The sequence below is a fragment of the Amphiura filiformis genome, chromosome 3 (assembly GCF_039555335.1).
Source record: "Amphiura filiformis chromosome 3, Afil_fr2py, whole genome shotgun sequence".
In the NCBI taxonomy this organism is placed as follows: Eukaryota; Metazoa; Echinodermata; class Ophiuroidea; order Amphilepidida; family Amphiuridae; genus Amphiura; species Amphiura filiformis.
This window is the reverse complement of record NC_092630.1, coordinates 56,339,913-56,362,309: the sequence shown is the minus strand read 5'-3', so window position 1 is coordinate 56,362,309 and position 22,397 is coordinate 56,339,913. Positions and strand designations below refer to the sequence as shown.

The window sequence follows — 22,397 nt, the reverse complement described above, 5'->3', positions numbered from 1 at the left end:
ACAAATTTCACTAGCATCACTTTATCAGTTAATTTTATATTTCCTTAATAATCGATGATCTATAATGTCCATGCACGTTTTAAAAAGGATTTGTAAAATATATCGAAACAATTACCACCTTCTTCCCAACTTACGGGGGTACCTAACATGAAACATATTTTTATATCTAAATCACCTGCTATGAATGTTTGCCAAAGGGCCTCTAGATTTCGGTCACCGAGGTCACGCTCCATGCTTTAAATACTCTTCAGAACGAATGTTATTCAGAGAGCTGCAAGTGAAAAGGAAGTGTCTGAGGTCTTCAATGCTCCCTTTACAAAGCGAACAAGATTTGTCCCTGCCCTCATTCCATCTATATTTCTGCCATTTAGGGGAAGGATGTTAGAACGTGCTTTAAATTTCAGGTTGGTTCCTTTGAAATCAGTTTCGTCAAGAAGGTACTTTTCCAAAATAAGAGAATTCTTGTATTTAACATAATCTGTGAGGGAAGATTTGCTTCTTGCATCTTCACACCATGCATTTTCGTAAACAGCTTTGTTGATCTTCTTGAATGTCTTTGCCCATTTTGGATTAACTGACGAGTTGTAAGTGTTGATTCATATTACATTTATCAAGAGCAGTTTTGATACAACTTAACAATATTTTGTTATCTACTGATGATACCTTTTGGAACCGAGTTCCGAGAAAATGATGCAGGCCGTAAGTAGACTTTGAGCGCGTGTTTTGGCAGCAGATGATGCGTGATGTCGCAAAGGGCCTATAATGATTTGCAAATCACACCGTAAATTCCACCTTGAGTAGATAACAAACAAACAAGCAAACAAACAACAAACATGTAGTATAAATAATATACCAGATGAAATTTCTGGCTTGGCTCATCCTGAATCTATGATTTTTTTTAATTAGTTCATACGGTTCCAAATGGTATATCATCAGTAGATAACAAAATATTGTCAACCTTTCTTATATACATACTTTCTTTGTATTTTATAAATAAATACTATCTTGAGTAGATAGCGGAAAAAACAAACAAACAAAAAACATCAAAAACATACTTGTCTAACAGATGTTTTCTAAATTTGTGAAATATTTTCTGTTGTTTTATTAGGCCCACAATGCTATCTTCAGAAGATAGCCGTTTGTGCGCGCGTTGCGAGAAAATGATGCAGGGCGTAAATGATGCCAGGGATGATGCAGGCTGTATTATAGGCTCGCGCGTGTTCACAGAAGATGATGCATGTCGCAACGGGTGATTTGCAAATCGCACCGTAAATGGTATCTTGAGTAGATAAAAAACAAACAAACAAAAAACATAAAACTTTCCTAACAGATGTTTTCTAAATTTGTGAAATATTTTCTGTTGTTTTATTATAGGCCCGCAATGCTATCTTCCGAAGATAGCCGTTTGCGCATGAGTTGCGAGAAAATGATGCAGATCGTAAATGATGAAAGCCATATAAGTGGGCTCGCGCGTGTTCACAGATGATGATGCATGTCGCAACGGGTGATTTGCAAATCGCACCGTAAATGGTATCTTGAGTAGATAAAAAACAAACAAACAGACAAACTGTACAAACAAACATGAAAAAAAAAGAAGGTCTTTCTGACTAGTCTCATGCTAAGTCTATAAGATTTGCATTCTTTTTTGTATTATATATGCATTAGGTTTAAAAACGCTATCATCAGTAGATAGGCCTAACAAATATATTCAACCTTTTCTCAATGTCTTTGTATTTTACAAATAAATACATCTTCAGTAGATAGCGGAAACACTAATAAGCAAACAAATAAACAAACAATAAACATGAAAACAAACTTTCCTAACAGACGTTTTCTAAATTTGTGAAATATTTTCTGCGTTGTTTTATTTTAACCCGTAAAGCCGTCTGCGAGTTCCGAGAAATGATGCAGGCCGTAAGTAGGCTTTGAGCGCGTTTATGAAATATATGATCTTTCTGACTCGTCTCATGCTAAGTCTTATGATTTCCTCTTTTTTTGTATTATTTCATTAGGTTTACAAAATGCTATCATCAGTAGATAGGCCTAACAAAATATATTAAACCTTTCTCAATTTCTTTGTATTTTACAAATAAATACTATCTTGATTAGATAGCGGAAAAACTAACAAGCAAACAAACAAACAAAAACATCAAAACAAACTTTCCTAACAGACGTTTTCTTATTTTCTGAATTATTTTCTGTGTTGTTTTATTTTAAGCCCGTAAAGCCGTCTGCGAGTTCCGAGAAAATGATGCAGGCCGTAAGTAGGCTTTGAGCGCGTTTTTTGACAGCAGATGATGCGTGATGTTGCAAAGGGCCTATGATTTGCAAATCACACCGTAAATTCTACATTGAATATATAACAAACAAACAAACAAACAAACAACAAACATGTAGTACAAAAACAATATACCAAATGAAATTTCTGACTTGACTCATACTGAATCTATGATTTTTTTAAAATTAGTTTATACGGTTCCAAATGGTATATCATCAGTAGATAACAAAATATTACCAACCTTTCTTACTTACTTTCTTTATATTTTATAAATAAAAACTATATTGAGTAGATAGCGGTAAAAATAAACAAACAGACAAATAAACATGAAATATAAAAAATATACGAAATGATCTTTCTGACTCGTCTCATTCTAAGTCTATGATTTCTTCCTTTTCTGTATTATTTCAATAGGTTCAAAATGCTATCATTAGTAGATAACAAAAATCAACAAACAAACAAACAAACAACTAAATCCTGTGAAGAAATGGTTCAGATCACATGGATACAGATCACCAGTTTCACTTTGAACTTTACCCTATCATGCAATGTGGCGAAATGACTAATTCAATAGGGTCTATGGTCTATACCACGTCTGTATATCTATACTTTCTGTGCAGTATGACATGACATTGGCATTCATGTGCAGCCAACGAGAAAAAAAAGAGCAATTTTGTGTGTCGTAAAACAGGTAGGCTAACATTTTTAAGTTGCCCAACTAGTTTCACGGTCGCTGGTTTCAGGAACAATAACACGAAATGCGTACATTTTGTCACAATGACCCAAATGACCCGTGAGAGGAATTTTTATTTTAACTTGCTCCGATATATAATGACACCAATAACTCAAACAAATTGAGTTTAAAACTACAGAAAATTTTGCCCCTAAAAATAGTAAAGAAACTTATAATTTTTCACATGGTCATATCTTGAAAATCTTTCCATCAAAATGAACCAAAATTGCACACAGGATTACTTCAATACTCTGCTCTAATGACATGTCAATATCAAAACGGTTGCCTTACTGACACAACTGATAAATGCACTGACATGGAACCGCTTGCTGTATCACATGTAACAACCTGGAAATTTCGGCAACATAGAATTTAAGGCATGTGAAGATTGAAGAAGTCAAAACAAATGAAGGTATGTCGGGGTGTGTTTATGTTCGTTAGGTACGAGTGTTATTTTTGTGAGGCAATCCTAAGACAGGAAAGTCCACATTGCTGTTACAAATTATTGCTTTACACACACATCAAATGGGCTGTGACATGTGGTTCAAGCTGGTCCAGGAAGCTGGTCCATGTCAGTGCATTTTTGTTGCGTCAGTTGGACAACTGCTTAGTTACTGAAATGTGTTTAAACTAGATTATTAAAGCCCGGTATTAAAGTAATCATGTGTGTAATGTTGGTTCATTTTGATGGACAGGATTGTAAGATATGATCTTGTGAATAATTATAAGTTTCTTTTTGAGCCCAGTTTACTATCAAACTAAAAAAAACACCTGAAGGGTCTGATATTCCGGGCTAAAATTTAGCTTTTTAGTATGTTGTGGCCAAAAATGTTGGCCACAATATACTAATTTTGGCAAAATAGCATAGAATGCCACTAAAGAACGTCTGCAAACCTGTATTTGGGGTGCATGGGGTTCGGGGTAACTTCAAGGATTTTAGGGGGTAAAAGGGTAAGATTTAAGAATGTCTATTTCCTCAGCGCTTTTCCGAGTGGGTTCCATGCGGCGTTAAGGTTCAAGAGGATATCTGGTGTGTTCACCATTGGTGTTTTACGCTAGCTTTTAGTAACAATTAAACATAGATGGATATATTAATCATCATTGGGCCGGTTTCTTGAAGCATGGCTAGTGGTCGGGCTTCCTAAGCTATGCAGGCTTTAGCCCAATTAGTCCTATATATACCAGTGCTTACAATTTCACATCACTAAAGATAAATTAATCAAACGGATCCACGGGGGTTGGCAGGGCTGGCATGGGAAGTCTGACCACAAGCCAAGCTTCAAGAAATCGAACCTTAGTGACAAGTAAGGTATCAAAGTACGCGGAACCACTATATCTATCCAGTGAAGTGTCTTATTGAGTGCTAGGTTTGGAAGAAGTAGCAACTTTACTTTTTATAAGCAGTTTAGAATTAGATTAAAACACCGATTGAGATTTGTTCAACGGTGCAGATGTCATCAATTTGTATTCTCTCATGCTTTGCCTCCACATGCTTAGATAATGTCATGACTGTTGTAGGACATCGGAAATTACCTCGTATATCTGGAAACGATGGAACGAGTTTCAAGGATAATCATATTATTAACGGCTGTCATGTTCTGTTACCTTACAACTACTCTCCACTATGGAATTTGGAATGCACAATCTACCGTAAGCACTCACATAATTATAGGGGGAATGAAGCTGCCGATATCATCATCGTCGTCGCAGTCGTCTTCGTAAGTTCATCATCATCATCATCATCATCATCGTCATCGCCATCATCGTCATCGTCATCATCGTCATTGTCATCATCATCGTCATCGTCGTTATCATCATCATTATCATCATCGTCATGACTCATTATCATCATCATAATCATTATCGTTATCATCATCATCGTCGTCTTCGTAAGTTCGTCATCATCATCATCATCGTCATCATCATATCATCATCATCATTGTCATTATATCATCATAATCATTATCTTCATCATCGTCATCATCATCATTATCATCATCATCATTATCATCATCGTCATTATCATCATCATAATCATTATCATTATCATCATCATCATCATCGTCTTCGTAAATTCGTCATCATCATCATCGTCATCGTCATCATCATCATCATCATCATCATCATCATCATCATCATCATCATCATCATTGTTTGCTGTCTTTTGCTAATAGCACACAGTTTGCTTTCTCCTGCTGAAACCAACGTTTTTACTGTCTACTGCTGATAACATACAATTTGCTATCTCCTGCTGAAACCAACGTTTTTGCTATCTACTGCTGATAGCATACAATTTGCTTTCTGATGAAACAAACATGATAATGCGATCTACTGCTGATAGCATATATATACAGTTTACTTTCTCGTGCTGAAACAAACGCTTTTGCTGTCTACTGCTGATAGTATACAGTTTACTTTCTCCTGCTGAAACAAACATTTTGCACGCAGCATGGACTTTCTAGCTTGAGTAGGAAAATTAGGCTAGCTAAAAGTTAGGCCTATGCATGGTGTAGGATGGTGTAAAGCTTATATGATGTGCAAAGTATTAAAGTTCGATAACAAACTAAGCTCACAAAACTGAGCCATTGATAAATGAAATATTTATTCTACGGTGTCATCAGATAAAAATTATGCCTTGCTCACGTAGATTCTTAAGAAGGCAGTAAATGAAATATTCGGAACAAGCGTAAACTCGCTGCCTCTTCTTTATAATAATAATAATAACATGTGGCCCTTCAAAATGAAGATGATAATGATCAAATATTGTCAGGGTTTCAAAACCACGCCCACATTAATGCAACATTAATGCCAAACCAATATTGACCCAATATTTCTCGCCAATATTACACCAATGCCAATGGAAAACCAACATTGATCCAATATACCTTTTCCCAATGTAATGCCAATGATATGATGCCAATGGAAACCAATATTAACCCAATATTTCTCGCCAAGATTACACCAATGCCAAGTTGCCAATGGAAAACCAACATTGATCCAATATACCTTGCCAATGCAAGGCCAATTACTAGTATATGATGCCAATGGAAAAGCAATATTAACCCAAGATTTCTCGCCAAGATTTTACCAATGCCAAGTTGCCAATGGAAAACCAATATTGATCCAATATATTTTGCCAATGCAAGGCCAATGCTAATAATGCCAATGGAAAACCAATATGTGCGTGTTTCTGAACGCTCTCAAAATGGATCCAGTATTGAAAATTGTAGCACTAAAATCACTCGACCTCGAGTGCTGACTGATGTACCACGCAAAGTACATAACCCGCAGTTGCCAAGCTTCATGTTTACAAGTCCTCGCTCTATTCGAAACAAGTTTGATGAACTAACTCTTACACTTGATAACAACAATTCTGATGTTGTCGGACTTGCCGAATCATGGTTTAAGGACATGCCAGATGACATATCTCTTCTACAGGGATACAAATGCTATCGCAGAGATAGAAATGACCCTGAAAAATCTAAGGGTGGGGGTGTCGCAATTTTTGTCCGTGAACATATTAAAAGCGAAATCCCTTCTGACATTAAGATCCCTAATGATCTAGAGGTGTTATGGGTTAGTTTAAGTATACCAACGTATAAGCATGATATATATGTTGCTTGTGTTTACCACCCTCCCAAGTGTAAACTGGATAACCTCCTTCAACAACATCTGCTCACCACTATTGACATGTTGCGTTCCACCAGAAATGCCTCTTTTATGATTATGGGTGATTTTAATGACTTTAACACCAAAGTTGTAGAGCAGCATGCAAACTTAGAGCAGGTTGTTCATTTTCCTACTCGGGAAAATGCAACACTTGATAAAATCATGACCGATATCTCCAACTTGTTTGGTAAACCATCTAAACTCTCACCCCTCGGTAAAAGCAAACATTGTTGTATAACACTGACTCCCAACCAGCAGATACCTGCTCCAAAATCAGATCGTAAGTTCGTTCGTCCTATTACTGACTCAGCTAAGCGATCTTTTGGCCAATGGATCACTTCTGAGAGTTGGGAGGAAGTTTATACAACTGATGGTGCGGATGAGAAAGCCGAATTGTTTGAAAAAATCATGCGTGAAAAATATGAGTTACATTTTCCGGAAAAATCTGTTAGACACAGACAAATGGATAAACCGTGGTTAACGGAAAAGTTGAGACGCATGATGGATGATCGTTGTAAAGCCTACAAGCGTGGTGACCAGGAAAGATACAAGAGACTTCGCAATGAAATACAACGCGAAATATGTGTAGCTAAGGAGAGATATTACGAAAACAATATTGAAGGCATGAGAACCAACAGCACAGGGAAATGGCACAGTCATGTTAAAAATCTGACTGGGTCCAAAACATCTTCTTCTATAAATATGGATCACTTGTCAAAGGATCCAGTGGAGCTTGCTGACATAATCAACAAACATTTTGCCAGCGTTTGTAACCAAATGCCTATTCTTGATCTTGCAAATTTGCAGGCGTATTGCCCTAACTTACCTCCACCAGAAATACTTCCAAGTGAGGTTGGAAAAAGTCTTAACAAAATCAAGACTCGTAAGGCAACACACCCAAACGACATACCATCAAAAATTGTGAAAGAATTTGCTTTTGAACTAACAATGCCACTCACTCACATTTTTAATTCATGTCTGAATGAGGGTATATTCCCAGGGGTTTGGAAAACTTCGTCAATTACGCCAGTCCCTAAGGTTAAAAATGCCAAGACTCTTGATAAACTGAGGCCTATAAGTCTCACGAAGTTGTTTGGTAGAATTTTTGAAAAATACTTGGCTGACTGGACCTTAGAGGATTTTTCTCCGCATATTGACCCCAAACAATATGGCAATTTGCCGAATAGTTCCCCCACGCATTATTTGGTTGATCTTGTCGACACAGTCCTTAGAGGAGTTGATAAGCCAGGCCATTATGCGTCATTATGTGCAATCGACTTCACTAAGGCCTTCGACAGGATCAACCATAATGTAGCAATCACGAAATTGATTGATATTGGTGTTCGTAGGTCTATAATACCGGTTATATGCAATTTTCTAACCAATCGTAAACAGACTGTTAGGATACAAGGCAAGTCGTCTACATCTCTCCACGTATGGGGTGGTGTTCCGCAAGGGACCAACTTTGGCCCCATAATTTTCTCTGCTGTGGCAAACGACTCTGCCATTGATGCCCCACTGCGGTGGAAATATGTGGACGATTTAACCCTTGGGGAAATTGTTCGTGTGAAGTCCAAAGGCAGCTCCCAGTTGCAAAATGATCTTAACCAACTTGGGACTTGGTGCAATGAAAATGATATGGTTCCCAAGCCAGAGAAATGTCACATTATGCATGTTTGCTCTCTAAGAAATGAGCCCCAGTTTCCAGTTTTTACTATCAATGGCAAGAAGGTCGATACCACTAACAGTATGAAACTTCTGGGAGTCACAATTCAAAACAATCTCCAGTGGGATATCCAAGTTGGTCAAATGATTACAAAGGCTTCAAAGAGAATGTACATGCTCTATGTTCTTAAGCGATTCAGAGCTTCTGCTAGTGATCTGACCTCGGTCTACCAAATGTACGTGCGTCCGGTATTAGAATATGCCAGTCCTCTGTGGCACAGTAGTATCACTAAACACCAAGCTGACCAGATGGAACTTATCCAAAAGCGCGCCTGCCGTATAATACTCGGTAACCAGTACAGCTCGTATTCAGAGGCTCTGAAGACGCTTGAGCTCTGTTCTCTTGTTGAAAGGCGGGAACATCTCCTTAGCTAGAGGTTTTGGCGAGAGCATTTTGAAATCAAAGCGTCACAACAGGATGCTCCCTGCTCCCAAAAGTAAAAGACACGGTAAAAACCTCAGGAATGCTCAACAACTTGACCCGCCTAGATGCAAGAGAACTCGCTACCAAAAATCAACAATTCCTGCAGTTGTGAATCTTTTAAATTCTTGATTTGTTGTTTATCAAAATATAGTTTGTTTTTTTAAATATATATATTTCTGTGTTTTTTGATGTATGCATTGTTAACCAGATGTCTCAGTTTTCTGACTGTATTTCTGAATTTTTATACCGTAATAAATAAATAAAATAAAAAAAATAAAATATTAGTCCAATATTTCTTGCAAAGATTTTACCAATGCCAAGTTGCCAATGGAAAACCAATATTGATCCAATATATTTTGCCAATGCAAGGCCAATGCTAATAATGCCAATGGAAAACCAATATTAGTCCAATATTTCTTGTCAAGATTTTACCAATGCCAAGTTGCCAATGGAAAACCAATATTGATCCAATATCGTTTCCAATGTAACGCCAATGCCAATAATTGCCAATGAGAAACCAATATTGACCCAATATTGCTTCCCAAGAAAATACCCATGCCAAGATTGCCAATGGCTTTCCAATATTGGGCCAATGTGTGTATGTTGTCTGGGTAGTGTAGCTATTTGAATACTTTCTCTAATTCACTGAACTGGAAAACTGTTTCCTATTGGCTAAGTTTCTAATGCTGCTGCTACCATTTTGGCTAATAACATAATACTTTGCTCTCTCCTGCTACTACTGCTGATAGCATAGTTTGCTTTCTCCTGCTGAAAACAACATTTTTGCGGCTGTCCACTGCTGATAGCATACATTATGCTTTCCCCTGCTGAAAATAAAACTTTTGCTGTCTACTGCTGATAGCACACAGTTTACTTTCTCCTGCTGAAAACAGGCTAAGAAAACGAGATTTAGGATCTTTGACAACATTGAATAACGTAATCCGTTTCAGATGTTTAATTTGCCATCACCAAAGCAACAATTATTGGAAAATGTTTACCACGGACCTGTAATGGAAATAGGTATTGAAGGACCACCTTGGACTCCGGATGAGAGGATCAAAATTAGGATTACTAACATGACTAATGATCAGAAAACAAAGAACTCCGAAGTAAGTTCAAACATTTATTTCATTCCGAAAAGTTTTTAATTTATTTTAATTTATTTTTAATTTCCCGTTTTGGTAACATTACGCAAATGAGATACTGCCATTGATTTCGTCAGGTTGATTTAGGTGCATGGAATTATTGGCACCCATTCGCCGTCGAAGTGACTAGATTAACTACCATAGCAATAGGGGGAAATAATTTTTGAATATATCGCCCTGCACTACATGTTCACGAGGTACCTTTGCATTGAACCATAGATGTCAAAGAGCATGGATAAAGACATGGATCGTAAATCAACAGAATATTCATAGGGGCCGAGGAGGGACCTTTGTTATGTTCAAATATTCACTTCCACAAAGTTGAACGGTTATCGGCATGAAACGTCTCTCAGCGTTGTGCAATTAATTGGGGGTTCACGTCACGTGAATAAAACGGGAGATAAAATTAATGCTGTGTGTGTGTCACTTTCAAGAAGATATGTGTATTTTAGAAAAATAATTCAAAGAAATCTTTGTAATAACTCACAAGATATCAGAAAGACTACAGTGCCACGCGTTTTCAATATTTTTACACTTTTTTTGTGAACGTAACCAGACCAAGTTAACAAGTGTAGCACAACCCCTTCGTTAATTCGAAATTTTTATGCTGGGTCTAGATATTCCATAGCAATGGTAGCAAGTGTTTCTCTTTCACTCACAAATACGTGTTGTCCCAGCAAACACAAAACGTTTTGGACATCATTCGCAAAAGGTTATAAAAGGTTGTCAGAAAACGTTTAAATGTCGGGTTATATAAAGGGTACATTAATGGTATAAAACGTTTTCATAACATTAAATAACATTTGTTGGTAATTTACTGCACAGCAAACATAAATGTTTTACAGAAAACATTTAAATGTCGGGTTATATAAAGGGTATAAAAACGTTTTAAACATTCCAAAAACATTTTGAAAACTTGGTACAAATCATTCTAAACAGAATGTTATTTTGGGGTTGAAAAATATTTTGCAAAAAATGTTTGCCCAAAATATTTACAATAACGTTTTTAAAATGTTTTCACGACCTTTATGTAACCCGACATTTAAATGTTATTAAAACGTTTTGTAAAAAACATTTTAAGAACATTTCTGTGTTTGCTGGGTGCAAATATTTTAACATAATGTTATTTAAGTGTTGAAACACAAAACAAAAATGTTTGCAAAAATAGTTTACAATGACATTTCGAAAACATTTTAAAAATATTGTTGTAGTGTGTTTTCATACAAAACGTTTTAAAACGATTTCATGACCTTTATATAACCCGACATTTTAATGTTATTAAAACGTTTTTACCTAAACCAAAACCCAAAATATAACTTATTTAAAACGTTTTAAAAACGTTTTTGTGTTTGCTGTGGTTTTCTGTGAATTTCTTGAAAAAATGTCTCAACCTAAATCTGAAATCTGGAGGTTTATGATTGACTTGAAAGGTATTTTTGACCTTTGTTTTCGCCACGGTTTCTATGCCGAATTGAACAGTTTGTGTACAAAACGTATTAGCATGCATAGGCTCTCGTTGTTTTGCCCATTGAGATCAAATATTAGATTTTCCATAGCGAAGGTAAAAAGTACTTCTCTTTGGCTCACAAATATGTGTTGTTCTGCAATTTTATGTGAATTTCTAAAAAACATATCCCAACCTAACTCTGAAATTGGGAGGTTTAAATTATAATTCAATGAAAAGGTATTTTTGACCCTTGTTTTCGATGATTTTACTGCGCTGAGATTTTCCATAGCGACAGCAACATCATGCATACTGCAGTTACTGTCCGTTTTCCTATATACACAATACACAGTGCTCTCACCATTGACGCGTGACCTCTACAAACAGTGTATGTTATAGGTATATGGGCATTGCCTAGTTAACATCACTGTGTGAAAAATAACCGGCCAATATTTTAACTATTCTCCAAACTTCTAGCAAATATATTTCTCTAATATGACCTAAAATTACAGCTAGGTTAGATGTTCAGAAGGGGTCGCACTTTCGTAGAATATGAGTGAGGGCAAAGCATAGCTAGCTCATAGCTAGCCAACTCCCCGTGTTAATTGAATGGAGATTTGACCGAAAATATTGAGCTATAACGGTACAAGCTACATTTAAACTATTCTAAATAGGTTCTAGAAAATATAGTTTTGTAACATGTCCTAAATTTTTAGCTAATTTAGATGTTTGGAGAGGGTCGCACTTTTGTGTTTTAGGAAGGATATGTAAACGACAGATAACACCAAAAATATGAAGAAATTATTTCCAAACCGTGTTAAGTCAACAATCATTATGTTGCTCATTTTGAAGAATGCTGGTTAACAAAAAGCAGGTCATTGTCTCATTTCGTGAACAAAGGTACACATACCATTGTTTCCTTTCGTTTCCTTTATAATCGGTTACCCAACTGAAGCTATAATACCAGCTTTATTGCGATGTCGCACATGTAAAACAGACACTTGTGCACAACCAGAGAAGATCTGATTTAATCAGTTGAGCTGCTTCAATGAGTGTTATCTTGGTTTAATAGCTTTTAATGGGGTTTAAGTCATGCAAAGGTCGAGATGAATTCTACTGTAGACATGACTGCATCATGGTGCTTCTCTTTCGTCCGCAACAACACTTTCTCTGAATTTCTAGAAAACTTGTCTCAACCTAAATCTGAAATCTGGAAGGGTATGTACAATTTAAGAAAAAGTGACTTTTGAGTTCAGTTTTCGACACTGTTTCTGTACCGAATTGATGAAGTTTGTGTACAAAACGTATCCGCATACATTTCGGCTGCTTTTCTTATTTCAGGTACGTCATCTATTAGAAACCAAGAAGGCAGCAAGAAGATCTGGCGTGGAATCACTCAAGCAATATGGTGTCCACGTGTTTGCCGGTGAATCCCCGGCTCCAGAATGGCTGAAAAATGCTTCGTCTTTTTTACTTAAAGTTCCCAGCTTACGCTCAATATATCGAGACGCGTTCCCGAGCAAGAAATACACGGTATTTACGAGCGCCAGTAATTCTTATTTTCGTATCATTAACCCCAAATCTCAATATAATTTATGTGATACTATTGAAATAGAAATACTCGTAAAAGATGGTAAAAACGTGACGAAACAATATGGCGGGGACCACCTGTTTGTGATTTTGTCCTCCTTGGACACAAAATCAAGCGCTATTCCTGACGGAGGAATCCAAGACCACATGAACGGCTCTTACACTGCTCGATTCACGTTACGCTGGACTGGCAACCTCCGCATCTCAGTTACTGTGATGCATTCTAGTGAAGCCGTCTCTGCACTAAGACGTGTAAGTGAAAAGTTTCCCACCAGAGCTTCGTATGATGGATTCTTCTGGAATGGCAACGATGTAGGAGTTTCAGCTTGTCACATAACGCCATATTTTTATATAAAACAGCGGGAGAACGAATCCTATGTTGCCGAAATGTGCAACTTCACCGAGCCGATCACGGGAGCTCCATGGTACTGCGCTAAACCGGTGAATTTCTCCTGTACATCGTATGGTAATCATTCTTATAGCATGCGAGATAATAACATCCTGGACATTTTTCTAAGTAAAGACGAAAAAGAAGAAATAATCAAAAGGTGCGTACAAAGGGTAAATTAAAATGGTACATACGTAATTTTGCTCTTATATTTTGTGTTTTCGTAATTTCGTAAACTACCTTTTCGGTAGTTCGCAGAATCCTTTGCAAAGAGCCTACGTTTCGTTGATGCGGCGCACATCGTCACTGTGTACGTTGGACTGCGCATCAACGATGACGTAATTTTGGCTTTAATCGCAAAGGCTTTCAGGACTTCCCAAAATGGTATATTTCGACTGCTCAGTGCCAAAAGTGGTTTCAAGTTATGAGTATTAGGATTAGTTTTGGTTTTGGTCACGTGGTTTCCTATTATCCTACCTAAGCTCTTGACTGACATCATTACCGATACCTTTGTCTGTACTCTTTTTTAGGAACTTTCATTTCAGTTTGTTACATAATCGTGTGACCGCAGAATCAATTCGTTTGAAGCAGGGCCTGATTTACCGTTTTGGGGGCCTTGGGCCAGGCCAAAATTTGGAGGCCCCAAACGCACCGTGAGGAAGGCATGTGCACTCAAGTGGCAACGTTTTTAGATTTTACTAGCACATTTGCGCGCGAAAAAAATGTCAATTTTAGACTATTTTAGCCCAAATTTAAGCTGAATTTTGCTATATAACGGGCCAGTTCGTACGGGCCAGTGTACCCTATTTTGGCCCAAAACATGGTGTTTTTCGGCTAAACTGGAAGATGCACACTGCACAGGGCAATTCTGGGGGCCCATAAATGTGGGGGCCCATCTGGCCCTATGGTAAATCCGGCCCTGGTTTGAAGTTGCCTTGATCAAAGTTTACAAAAGAAGTGTCACGAGCAGAGTAATCGAACAAGTCAATCTACTTTTGAAAGTGTGGTGTAGATGTGCGAATAATCCTTGGAGTATGTTCCCATGAAAAAATATAGACCATCGAAAGCCAATAAGATATGACGTAAGCAAGATCACTGATAGCTATAGAGTAGAAGTGAGAAACCAATTCCAAAGATTATTGGAAGGTGATCCTGAAGAGTCTACACCAGAGGAACTGTGGGAAGAAATCAAGCATGCAGTAACAGATTCAGCACATAAGACACTGCCAAAACGTAAGAGTAAGAAAAAGCCATGTCTTACAAAAGAAGTTTTTAACCTAGCTGACCAAAGAAGGAAGATCAAGGAAAAGGGACTTGATAAGGATGACCATCGCCAAAAATACTGTGATCTTAGTGGGAGAATCCAGAAGCAGACCAGGAAAGACAAAAGAAAGGATTTCATCAAGCAGAAGTGTGCCGAGGTAGAAAGGAACAGTGTAACTAATAACACCAGGGACATGCCCAGAAACATCAAGCTGCTGACCAGTAAACCAACGCCCCGGCTCAATGTTGTGAAAGACGAACATGGCAACATCCTTACAGGTAAGGAAGAGATTAAAACAAGATGGAATTGGAAACAGTATTGTGAGAAGCTATATGCTTCACAGGAAGAAAGTACTCCACCTGAAGAAACAGACCAGGAGAACTATGATAATGATCCAGATATCTTGATGAGTGAGGTTGAAGAACCCATAAAGAAACACATGAATGGCAAATCACCTGCGACTCGTACAGGCAGAATTGCTCAAAGAGAGTGATGTGGAAGGAGTTACCATCATCCATAGACTATGCAATAAGATCTGGAGAAGCAAGGAATGGAATGGCCAGAAGATTGAAAAACGGCAGTGTTTCTCCCTTTACCTCCATCCCAGCAAGGTATTGCTTCATATCATTGCTGAACGAATTCAGAATCATCTAGAAAGAGAGTTACCACCGGACAGGCAGGTTTCAGGAAAGGAAGAGGAACGAGATATCAGATCCTGAGGGATCCTAACGGAGATAAACACGGAGTTCCAGCAACCTCTGTTTCTCTAGACTACTCTAAGGCCTTTGATTGTGTCCAGCATGGAAAGTTATGGCTCATCATGAAGGAAATGGGATTCTCTGCACATGTGGTGGACCTGATAAAATCTTTGTATCAAGGACAGAAAGCCACAGTAAGAACTGAGTGTGGCGACTCATACTGGTTTACAATGGCCAAGGAGTACGTCAGGGTTGTATTTAATCACCCTATCTTTTTAACATCTATGCAGAGTATATTATGAAATTTGCACTTGATGGATACTACGGAATGGTTTCAATCGGAGGTAGACGAATACATAACCATAGATACGCTGATGACACCATCCTCATTGCGAGAACAGCAACTAAACGTCAAGGCCTAACGAACAGGGCAAATGAATCTGAGGAATATGGACTGTTCCTTAATGTCAAAAGTCTTGTTTGTGGAGGGAAAGCAGATCAGCAGTTAAAGGCTGACGGAGAGGAAGGAGGCAGCGGTCAAGAAATCAAAAGACGCCTGGCCATGGCAAGAATATCTGCTATTGCCCTTACCGACATTTGGAAAGACAGAGGAGTTTCTAAAGCAACTAAAATAACCATCATGATTGCCCTGGTCTTTCCAACTGCTATGGCTCTGAAACATGGGCTGTCGGAAGGGCAGACAGATCCAGGATTTAAGCCTTTGAAATGTGGTGTGCCAGAAGATTGATCGCAACAAATTGCAGTACTTTGGTCATATCTCAAGAAGAAATGGGGACAACTTGTGAAAGATAATATTTCAGGGTCAAGTTGAAGGACATCGCAGAAGAGGCAGACAGAAGCTCCGTCTATTCTCATCTTTTCTGGTTTGACTAATGGAATCAAAGAATCCACTGGATTATCCCTTACGAATGCTTACCGTCTTGCATTGGACAGGCAGAGTTGGAACAACATGATCAAAAGGGTCACAACGGGTCAGTCATGACCCATAGGACGACAACGACGACGATCGAAATATTCCCACCCGAGATTACAAAAGAATAGACACTCGAGTGATGCATCTAATTCATATTAGTTCAAATGCATCGGATACGGGAAGCTACGGGATGATCGATTGAAGCTATATGACTTAACTTCCGATATAAAGATAAGAAAGGTGGAGAGAGATAGGGAGAGAGGGTGTGTGGGTTTGGGTATGTGTGTGGGGTGTTGGGGAGGGGTAGGGGAGAGAGAAAGAGAAACAGAGGGGTGAGAGTGTATTAGAAGAGGGAAGGGGATGGGAGAGCTTGAGAGGAGAGTGGAGCAGGGTGTAGGGGAGGGAAGAGTACAGTGTAGGGGGAGAGGTGAGGAAGAGAAGGAGGAGCCGCTGGGAGAGAGTAGGAGAGTGAACAGGGGAAGAGGAGATAATATAGGTGAGGGGATAGAGGAGCCTAGGTGAGATGTATCTGTTTTGCTTTCCGGGGACAAGAAACTTTCTCAAGATTATTCTGAAGAAAAAAAACCCACCCAAATATACGAGTAACTACAATAATTCTAAGGTATGAATGTCTCGATCAAATTTTAGTTCTTTTTTCAACAGGCCATCGGAGATAACAAGCATCGGCAATGCCAGAGTTAGAGTTCAAATGCCAGCTATAACAGGTGATTAATCTGGTTTTTTATCATGTTTATTAATGACCTTTTAGTCTAGGCTTGTTGAAATAATGTGAAAATTGTATCAAATAAATCAATTTCGGTGTTTTATATAATAGCGCCTTTTCCCAGATCTCCGAGGGATCAAAGCGCTGTAATTTCGCTGCAATGGTGAATCATCACAATCAGATCGCAACAACTAGGCTGGTCAGCCGATCTTGGCGCATGTACCTATCCGCACTTAGATTATAACACCCACCAATTAACTGTGCAACTCTCCAAATTCCATTGCGTGAAGGAAGTTTTTGATAACCAAACAACTAATCACCAATTTTTGAAGCAGGAGGAAACGGAGATCCCGGAGAAAACCTGCGAAAGCGAGCATGGAATCTGGATAAACCAAGTGCATGTGAGTCCATTGGGCCGCGCCAGGGCTTGAACCTGGGCGGGAACAACCGTTGCTCCAACTCGCTCTCCCAGCGATATTAATATAAATTAATATATGTTTCAAAATCAAAGGATAAAGAAAATATATAATAATGCCGTTGTTATTTTGTTTCTTAATTTTAGATTCCTTACAATCCGTGGCATTAACATGTGCATCGCAGCAGCTTCCTCAATGCGACATTAAAAATAAACCCGAACAAAATCAGAACATCGTTGCCGGTTTCTATCACAGGGACAATTGGATTTCGTTACATTGCAACACCCATATCGGGACAAACACTACCTTTCTTTCAAACTGTTTACGGGATAAAACACTATACTTTTTAGGCGATTCAACTCTTCGCCAATGGTTCGTTTATTTCCTTGAAAAGCTTGGGGAACGTAAAATTGATTCAGCTTTAATCCAAAGTTTGAAAATGGGAATGGATTATTGGAAGAGCAGAACACTAAATATATCATAATATAACCACCATCATGGTTTCCCAAACACTATAGATATAGCATCTACATCAGATATTCACTACGTATCCAACATGATCGATTCGTTACCTTTAGATGGACAAAATACGATCTTCTTCATCAGCTTAGCAGCGCATTTTGCAATCACCACCTCCGAGTTTTTTCATGATCGGATAAAAACGGTCAAACAAGCTATATTAAGGTTACATGAACGAAGTCCAGATATTCCCGTCCTGGTGAAATCGGCAAATACAAGAGCACCGGGTGATATTCTCAGACCTAACTGGTTTCATGATCAATTGAATAAAGTTTTGTCGGAAGAGTTTGTAGGTTTACCTAATGTGCTGTTAGTAGATGTTTGGAATATGACAATCGGACATCATACAGGTTGGGCTATGCATCCAGCAGATATTGTGATAGAAAATGAAATTAAACTTGTAATGTCATATTTATGTAAGCCTTAGCTGACACAAATTTTAAAAAAACTTGAATCTTAGAATCACCTAGCTGCACCTAGGCTGAACTGTCATACAGTCGCAATTCTCTAAGAGTTAGTTTTTCAGACACACGCCAAATAATTGGGATCAGTTCGATCAGCAAATACAATTTGTAGGTAGAGTTCGATGCGTAGATTAGCAATATTTTATAGATTACATTCAATGTCAGACATTATTGGTGTGTACGCTGGTATTGGTTTATATGACTTATGGCTTTTATCTTTAAAGAAGAAGTCATCGCCATAATGAGTCAGCCTCGTATTGATGTGGCTCAAACTGGGGCTCTACACAAAACTATGTGGACGCATGTTGAGGATTCCTTTGTGAGTTAAGGCTTTCTGGTTCTCAACCCACGATGTTGGTAACCTCATCATTACTTGTCCGCCAACTATTACCAACAGCTACCAACCTTACACCAAAGCTGTAAGTTTTCGGGAAATCTCCTGGGTTTGTTTTGGTTTGGTTCTTTTTCGGGCATTTTCATGCTTTTCACAGGAGCTTTTTCGCCCGCTTTTTCGTGGCTTACATCTCTTGTCGTGTCCACCAGTCCCAAGTAAAGGGAATAAATTAAAAAAAAAACTGTAAAAAAAGTAAAAAGAGTACACGGCATCATTGTGTTTATTCACCTATTATGATTATAATTTACTGATGGCGACTGCCGGCTTCCTGGCCATCACTGGCTGGACATGGCCGTATCCCTACAATGTAGGTGAAATAATATGCTGGTTGATGAATGGCCATGTGGTGGCTGTTGAGCGGGTTGCTGAGCTTGTTGATAGTTTGACACAACATAGAGTTGTGATTAAGGTGGGTTTGACATCAGAATAATCATGAAACATCAACGTATACCCAAACACTTTCTGAACGCGTGTATTGGTGTATTATTAATGGGTGCGCGTTCAGAGAAAATGGTGCAAGCCTTAAGTAGGCCATACGGGGGTTAGATGATACATGTACATGGTTTTGTGTTAAGTGTTTGGCTGCACATGAAAAGTTCAAATCTATGCAGGCAATCTTGGGTCATAGCTGCACAATGGGAACCTTCATCTAATGGTGGTGTGTAGGGTCACATAGTAAGGTTAAAGGTCATTTAAAGTCAACTTGTAAAATAAGCTAAAAATAAAAAAAAAATGGTTTCACTTGAACAATTCAAAACCCAATTGCAACCAAACTTCATTCATAGCTGCACTATAGAATTCTTCATCCATTGGTGGTGTTCAAGGTAAAAAAAGTGAGGTCAAATATCATTTGATTTCAACTTGTAAAATAGTATGAAAATGAAAAAAAAACCACTTCAATATGGGAACTATCATAATGGTGGAGTTCAAGGTCACATACTGAGGTCAAAGGTTATTTGAGGTCAACTGCTTATTCGGTATAGTAATTGCAAAAGTAGGCAACACTTGTCGTTTGAGAACCGCCTTGTTTTTAAATTGATTGTTTTTATGTTTTGCAACTATGATTGTCATAAAGTTCAAATGTTCAATATTTCTTACTATATCTCAACACATATTACAAGTAACTCAAGCCCTAACTTGTCTCATTACAACAATAAACAGCAAAAAAGACAAGATACTACTACATATTCATGTGTACGCTTGCACTGCTCAACAACACAGGCATTACTTTTATTGTAAAGTTTACACAATAAACAAAAAAAAATGAATTCAATATCCATACATCAACCATATGTTTACCACTTAGGTAAAATATGTTTCTGAATAAATAATAAAACAAAGTAAAATCTACAGGGAATTTCTAAAACAATAAACCAGGAAATATAACAAAGAGGTATATGTGATAATATATCACAAGTGAAAAAATGTGTAATTGTATTAATTTTATGTATATTTTTTGTACATTTCATACAATACAAGACTCGTAACAAATTTAAGTTGATTTTTAATTAATAGTTTCAATCACTATAAAATCAAATAAAAATATTCACATACATTCAACATATATCACAATCTTTCACACAGAGTTGAGGAGGTACATGCAATTACTTTTATTACAGGATTTGGGGAAATGTCTTTTGATCATCTCACGGTTCTAGAATTAAGGATCAAATTATGAAAAAAAAGTATACTGCTGTGAGAGAGAGAGAGAGACTCTCTCTTAAATCATCCATTTTCCAAGGTTGTCTAGATAGAAGCAGTTAACATTGACCATAATTTGCTGTGATAAAAACTGAGAAAACGAAATGCATTTTCATAGCAGTTAACCTCAAGTATTGAACCTCCTTTTTAGTATGAATAAAATGTGCACAATTCACTGTACCTTACGTTGACTCTTAACAAATACATAACAAGAGGGACCATTGGACAGAATATGTAGCATTTGTAATATCAACATCATTATTCTCACCACACAACATAACACATGATCAGGGATACAAAAATACTGACCATTCAGGATTTGAACCAAGGACCTTTAGTTTCCAGGAGTAATTGTTTTTTCAGCTACTAAGTCACATCATGCATATTACTTTGGGTACATCATTGCCGGGAGGGCATGTTGATCTAGCTAACATATAAGTACCTGGAGCTAGAGTGGAATTATACCAATTTTGTCATACAAAATTCTATACATTCATAGGTCCATCAACTGAATGAAGTGACATGGCAGCTGAAACCACTGTACATGCTATATCAAAATGTTTGTTACCCAACCGTTTCCAGTAATTTTGTACAAGACTGTTAGGTCATGAACTCTTGTCATTTCAAGGGGATCCAATGTTGCACTTGGAAGAAGCAAGCTTTTCAGTTTTCAGTCAATATCACAACTAAATTTACAGGTAACAATCATATTTTGATAGTCTGTAGAGCAGGGGTTCTCAAGTAAAGTATCTGAAGCTCCACTTTTAGAAAATAGAATTCCTCAAGCTTATCCAGGGTTCTGCTTAAGGGCCCCACATGAAATGGAGTGTGTTCGTTATTCGCTTGACCAATAAATATGGGCTCAATTGATCCAATTTTATATCATTACTTGACATTCTGTATGGTTTGTGAAACTGAACACTTGTTCGAGTGTGTTCATTACTTGAAATTCAGTACAATATTGAAAATATAAGGTGAAATTTGTGAAAAATTCAATTAACGTGACAAAAGTAAAACACAAGAAGAGCACCACATCACATAAAGACATCTTCACACTTCTCTTGTCAACAAAACACACCTGTACACCAATGTAATTGAAAACTGCCTTTTTGTGCGTATGACAATACCAATTTTAATTTATTTTTATATATATATTTTTTTTAAAGAACATCCATTGCATCCATTTTGCAATGATAGGAAACCATATATATGATTGCACTAAGCAAAGACCAATGTCAAGAGAAACGATAGGCTTTTAACAGAAACAAAGGTAACATTTAACACTGAAAAATATTAAGTTTAACAAAGTTCTTTAGTAAAAAATAAACGCTCTTGGCAAATTAGTCTAACATAGCTTTGCAGCCAAAAGAAATAACCAAAACCGAATATGTAATTAGCATGGCAACTTTTTTAAATGAACATAAAATAATTTTAACTAGAATTACGTGGTTCGTAATTAAGGTGGCCCCCACAAAGGTGTGTAAACAACAACTATACAGCACACCAGGCCACCATATCAATCACCAAATCAAGTTTGAAGTTGATCGGTTATAACATTTAGCTGCAGAGTGGATTAATGAAAATGTAGGCAAAATATGCAAATAAGCTCATTAATATTCATAAATATGCAAATAACATGACACAAAACTATACAGCACATCAAGGTACCATGACAAATCACCAAACCAAGTTAGAAGTTGATCGATTATCGCGTTCAAGCTGCAGAGTGGATTAATGAAAATTTAGGCAAAATATGCAAATAAGCTCATTAATATTCATAAATATGCAAATAACATGACACAAAACTATACAGCACATCAGGCTACCATATCCTATCACCGTACCAAGTTTGATATAATATTGGATGGCTGAGCATGATACCATAAC

The 22,397-nt window shown here is 37.5% G+C and overlaps 1 protein-coding gene across 2 annotated transcripts; it reads left to right on the top strand.

The window, feature by feature from the left end:
- Positions 1 to 2,858: 2,858 nt before the first annotated feature.
- Positions 2,859 to 18,967, top strand: LOC140148793 (NXPE family member 3-like). Of its 2 annotated transcripts, none has more exons than XM_072170866.1 (6): positions 2,859 to 2,969; positions 4,509 to 4,661; positions 9,780 to 9,938; positions 12,760 to 13,556; positions 16,956 to 17,017; positions 17,579 to 18,967. In XM_072170866.1, exons 2-6 carry the CDS (start codon positions 4,563 to 4,565, stop codon positions 17,914 to 17,916), a joined length of 1,455 nt encoding a protein of 484 aa, XP_072026967.1. In that variant the 5' UTR covers positions 2,859 to 2,969; positions 4,509 to 4,562; the 3' UTR covers positions 17,917 to 18,967. The 2 variants fall into 2 exon arrangements, with proteins under 2 accessions (XP_072026967.1, XP_072026965.1); XM_072170864.1 differs by lacking the exon at positions 2,859 to 2,969 and adding an exon at positions 2,998 to 3,423.
- Positions 18,968 to 22,397: the final 3,430 nt, after the last annotated feature.